This window comes from Hydra vulgaris, chromosome 13 (assembly GCF_038396675.1).
Source record: "Hydra vulgaris chromosome 13, alternate assembly HydraT2T_AEP".
NCBI lineage: Eukaryota > Metazoa > Cnidaria > Hydrozoa > Anthoathecata > Hydridae > Hydra > Hydra vulgaris.
Genome location: NC_088932.1, coordinates 31865001 through 31871121, shown reverse-complemented (window position 1 = coordinate 31871121; position 6121 = coordinate 31865001). Strand labels below are relative to the sequence as shown.

The 6121-nt window shown below is 31.0% G+C and overlaps 1 protein-coding gene across 9 annotated transcripts in view; it reads right to left on the bottom strand.

Annotated features, from left to right (window-relative positions):
• Nucleotides 1-728: 728 nt before the first annotated feature.
• The window catches only part of LOC101238046 (uncharacterized), a 45623-nt gene continuing 40230 nt past the window's right edge, over nt 729-6121 (bottom strand). For all 9 annotated transcript variants that reach the window (XM_065816767.1, XM_065816768.1, XM_065816770.1 and 6 more), the window contains 2 exons: nt 1697-1787; nt 729-1611 (listed from right to left, as the gene is read on the bottom strand). In XM_065816767.1, coding sequence (XP_065672839.1) covers nt 916-1611; nt 1697-1787 — 787 coding nt within the window. In that variant the 3' untranslated portion in view covers nt 729-915. The remainder of the gene's footprint in view (nt 1612-1696; nt 1788-6121) is intronic.

The window sequence follows — 6121 nt, the reverse complement described above, 5'->3', positions numbered from 1 at the left end:
AGCATTTATATCCCAGTCAAGTTTTTGAAAGCTAATACGTTTAACCAATTCCTTAAAAGACTTATGTGACTTACTATTGATTGCTTTATCTGATATAGAAGGAAAAGCTGATCTTGTTAGGGATATAGAAGAAGCTGATCCTCGTCCTTTGGGAATAAGCAAACATGAAGAAGGGCATTGCAATGAAAAGCTTTTAACTGGTAAAAGCTAGACTTAATGTAAGTAGTGAACTAGGCTTGAGAGTAATTTTAATTGGATTGACAATTAACATGTTAGCCTCGTAATGCTTTTCGCAAATAAACAATATTTTTATTTTATTTGGGTTTTCGTCAATTACTCAATCTTTAGTTATGGGTAAGTTTTTTTCTCCATTCTATGTTGAAATCATCATCGGTGGATGGTATCTTAAAAAGTGAAACACCTTTATTTCTTCGAGAAGTAACACAACCGAATATAGAACAATTAGTACCAGGCATTTGCAAATACCAAGGATAAATCAACAACCTTTTTGTAAATATTATTCTTAAACGAGTCTTTGTTTACAGTGTGCACTAGTTAGTAGACTGGGTTCTAAAAAAATGCTAATAAGATAAACGAAAGCGCTCTTCAACTGGCCAGACTATGTATTTTATGACTATGTTAATACAGTACCTAATATTATTAGGTACAGTTTGAATAGCATGCTTTACGGAGCCCGATTTAGGGTAAAAATGTATTGAAAGTATACATTTTTATTATTACCGCTGTTTCGGTAATATATTTTATTGGAAGTAATGTTACACGATAAAATAAAATTGTTTTAAAACTAAAAAAAAATCAGAAAAATCTCTAAAAAATATCAAGACTTGCACCTCGCGTTTTATGGCTTAGCAAAAAGTGATTGGCTATCAAAGTCGAATGTTGTAGTGTAGAAAATTATCTTTTATGTTCAGTTCTATTTTCATAAGACAACGGTCCTAAAAATGCGCCATCTACTCTTGTAAGCACTAAATTTGTCGAAGGTCGATTGGTCGGGACAGTTGAGTGCGCTGCACTAGGGGAAATCGAATTTAGCCCAGTCTGCATAGTGTTTTGATGCAAAAACCGTTCACGAAGTCGTGCTTGTTCCCCATCCTCCATTTTTGGTACCCTATGATCAAAAACAGTCCTATTTTCACTGCGACTTGAAATACCATCAATTCTAATACCAGGCGAGGTCTGATAACGATATCTATAATCAGTAATACGCTGTTGATCTTTATCCATATCGTGATTTCGCGAGTATGACTGCATAGCTTGTATAGTATCATGCGGAGATGTGTTCATAAAAGTATTATTACGAAGGACATCACCTAGTCTCTGATCATTAGCAATGCGTGAATGTTCTGAAATGTTTCGAACTAAAGTTTGCTTGCTTCTTTGACGTTCATAAAAATTCGGGCTCGACATTTTTTCAAATCTTTCTCTAGTTGCATGTTCATATTGTGTTTTAGAAAGAATGTCAGCATTGAAATTAGATGAGTATCCTATTGAGTCACGTGGGGAGTGAGAAGGAGCTCTGGAATGCGGAGGAGTTATATGGTTTTTAGAGCCATTTGCGGGTAGAAACATACGCGGAGGAGGAGAGAGATCCTAATAAACAACGACAATATTTTTATTAAAGCTAAAACAAAAAAACCAACAAAAACAACAACATTAAAACCATACAAAACCATACCTTGTAACGGTCAACTCGCATATCAGTAGTTTTACCATCAAGTGAATGTAATGGAAATCGATCGTAAAGTTGAGTAGATCGAGATTGAGGACTAAAAAAAAAAAAACTTTAAAATACTTTGAAAAGATATTAAAAAAATAATATAAACCGAACACTTTATACAAAAAAAAAACAAATTCAATATAAACATTTTTTGGGATTTAAAAAACAAATGTAGAAAAAGACTGTTTTCAAACAATAGCGTTGTGTATTTTTAAATAATTTAATTGTAATTTTAATTGCGTAGGGTAGAATCTAGTTAAAAATAAAGGCAAGCTAGGCAAATCTCTATTACTATGCATCACATGATAAAACATCTAATATATGAAAAGTAGGAAGTTAGGATGATTAACGCAATGATAACGTAATGAAAGGTTGTTAGGCTGCAGTCAAGTGATATGCATGGAAACTTTTTCTGTTTCAGGCTAAAAGAGTAAAACATTAAAAAAGTAAATCTTTGCTGGGTAAAAATTAGGATGTTGAAATAAATTAAGTAAAACTGCGTTATCGAACATTAAATTTCAATATACAATTAAATTAATTTTATTATATAACATATATAGTTAAATTAATTTTAATATATTGATGGTTTAAAGCACAAATGAGCAATTCCACGACCGTCTCACAAAAAATGAAAAAATTAAACGAAGCCAATATACATAATACTATATATCAGTAGAAAGCTCTACTTTTCCTCTTTCATAAAATATATAGTTTTTTATAGTATGCCGCTATCATAAAAAATTATATGGGCTGAAACAGAAGGTAAAAATAGGCGTTTTTGCGATAATTTAAATCGTTTTTAATCGCCGAAGTTCAATTGAACCTATAAAAAGTTCAAAAACTTTTTATAGGTTCTTGCTCATTGCAATCAGGTTTTTAGCTGCACTAATCATTGCTAATTATGATAAAAACATACTTATTGCCAGACGAATTTAGAAAACCATTCATTTTAATCAAATGTTATTACCACTATTGTCACGCTGTGACAATTAGGGTACCAATAGTTTTATTTCTAAGACAACCAATAAAATTTAGGATTTCAAAATTCCAGCGCAATGAGAACTCAATCTAGTACATCTAAAAAAATATGTTTAAAAAAATTTAAAACATGTTTAAAAAAATAATTAGCTCAAGTTATTTTTAGAATCTTTTTATGTCACGCCGTGACAATTTTTTAACAAAATTTAAAACAATATTCAAAACTGCTTAACTGAAACCACAATTTAGTTTTTATAAACTGTAATCGGGCAGATTATTGTGCAGTTAACTTTCTTTGGGTTTTCTACAAAAACTACGAAATATAGGTATGTTTTGGATAAGCAACATTTGCTCAGTTATCCTTGAGGCTCTGTTTTGGGATACATAGAGCGTCTCTGTAAAGGATAGTTGTAACTCCATTGAGCCTTGGATGTAACACGTCCATCTCCATAACTATTGTGTTGCTTTTTTTTAATCTTTCAAGGGTTTAATATGTCTCTTACTCATGCTTAACGTCAAAGGAAATATCGTGAAAGGCAGTTAGAAAAATTTGGCGAAAAAGTATTTAAAGAAAAAGATTTAAAAAAGAGAAAAGAAAGACAACTTGCTAAATTGGAGCCTCAACGAGAAAAAGAAAGGCATTGAAAGAGAAAGAGCAGACAAAAAATAGCAGAATCAAAATCTGTAGCTGTTACATCACCCTCTTACAAATCTTCAAGCACTCTTGGAAAAGCTGTTAAGAGAGCCGAATCAGCACTACCAAAATTACCCAGAAAGACGGCAAAAGTTGTACAAAAACTTTTAACAAAAATGAATGAAACCCCTAGTCCAGAAAAAATACTTAGTGAAAATGCATTAGATGCTTTAACTGTAAAATTGGTTCTTGATTTTTACCAGCGTGATGATATATCCTGTCAAGCATCCGGTAAAAGAGACACCATTGGGTTAGATTAAAGAACAAGAAAAAACTGCAAAAACATCATTTGTATGTGCATGTTATTGAAGCTTATGCTGTTTTTAAATGTGATTATCCTGAAGAATCAGTTGGAAAATCAAAGTTTGCAAGTTTACGCCCATCACATGTGCTTTTGTCTAGTTCAATGTCAAGAAATGTTTGTTGTTGTCAACGACATAAAAATATAATTCTTATCCTTGAAGCCCTGCACAAGTTTGATTCAAATTTTCTATTGTATTCACATGAATTTCCTCTTAGCATTTTATATGATAGTGAAAAAGACATTTGTTATATTAATATGTGTGCAACATACAAAGATGCTGCAAAGTTTCATAATCTATATGTTTTGAATGAAATTGACAAGAATAAATGCATTACATGGTACCAATGGGAAAAAGTTGCAGATGGTAATGGAAAAGAATATATTAAAAAGATTAAAAAAAAAGGGAATAGTTGATGATCTTTACAGCACCTTTTCAAAATCTTTAGCTTCATTTCTTTGGCATTATTTTGTTAAACAGAAACAATCAAAGACATCGTGATCATAAGATCCAACCTCAAAGTAAACCAGACACAGCCGTCCTTCAAGTGAATTGCTGAAAATTTTTCAACTTTGTGGCAAGATGAAGTGCAGTCAGCACATTGGTACAAGAAGCAAGTTACTGTGTTTACTGCTGTATTTTAGTACCAAAATTTATTCTCGTCATCTGTCATAGCTTCAGATGATTTAACCCATTCAAAAAAATTTATTCTTGTATTTGTTCATAATTTATTATCTAACCATATTGAATCAAGTGTTAAAATACTACAGATTTAAACAGACGAGCCAAATAATAAATTTAAATGTCGTTTTATTGCATCAGCAATACCCTGGTTGGAAGAGCAGCATTATTTAAAATTATTCTGGAACTTTTTTGCTGCTTCACATGGAAAAGGATCGGTACATGTTATTGGTGGGACCGTTAAAAGAATAGCAACGCAAAAAATAATCCAGAGAAAACATATAATAACTGATGCCATAACTTTTCATGAAGCTGTTAAAAATGAGACTAATTTCAATGTCTATTTTGTTTCTATGGAAGATAAATACAATTTAAAAATTTAAAATTGATGAGTTATTTACATAAACATCAGCAAAACCAGGAATATTTGCAGCGAACCTAATTAACAACAATAATGGGAAAATACAAATGCCTATTCAAGTGCCAAGTATTTAGTCAAACAACTTATGTTCTCAAATAAAATCACTAAAAAACTTTAAAACGTTGTTTATATGACAGCAATATAATATGGACGCGATTAGACACTGATATAGTATGGGCATGTTCTGAAGATTACTATATAAGAACTATTTTTATGAAGATGTAATTATATATTTGTCTAATACCTCTCTACTAAGTTTTAAATTTTTAAAAACAGCCTATTTACCTGGTTTATAACTACCCAAATGTGTCTGGTCATGCTGTGACGTCGCGCTGTGACGTTTACCACTAGTTAATTAAAGATGCGCCTGTTTAAAATTTAATTTAAAAAATGTAATTTAGCTATAAAACTTGTAAGAGTAATGTCTAAACTTTTTGTTTAATGCCAAGTTAATAATTCAGTTCATCTATATTAGCTGAATCACGGTGTTGATCTAAAAACTAAAAAACAATGAGAAAATATTGGTCACGCTGTGGCGTTTTATATTTTCTTGCATGAATGAGACGCCAATATATCCACCCAAACTTTTCTTCTTGTTTTTTGTAGCACCTATTATGAGCTAACTAAAAAGCAAAAAAAATTCTTCTTATATCTATTTTAATATTAAAATATTAAAGGCTCAAGACAAAAAAAATGACAGGTGTCACGCTGTGACGGTCGTGAAATTGCTCAAATGACAAATGTAAAAATGTTTCTTGTCATTTTGGCCATAAATATTATTAAAAATAAACAATTAATGACATTAAAAGTAAACAAAGATTTAATGATCTTCTGAAATAATTTATCATTAGTTAATTAATCGAGGAACTCAAACTTTAAAAACCAGTTTTCTTGAAACTGTCAAATATAGACAAGTGTCTTATGTGCTTTAAACCATTGATATATATATATATATATATATATATATATATATATATATATATATATATATATATACCGTATTGGACAAAACATTTGCAGCCAACATCGAACAATGCTAAAAAGTGTTCCTAATTTTACATGTGTTAAAAACGAAACGAACTATACTACCACAGCAAACAGTTCAGGTGTCTGGAGTCATAGCATGTTATGACATGAGCAATCAGCTGACAAGTGACAACACACAGGCAGAATTTCGTTGACAAGTACCATTTTGCAGCGGACAAAACAAGTGCAACTTTTTTGGTTAGTTTCATTTTCTTAAGTCTGGTCCGTGTCAACGTCACTGAAGTTTTTTAATAATTAAAGGAAGTATCCAGAAGTTTCGA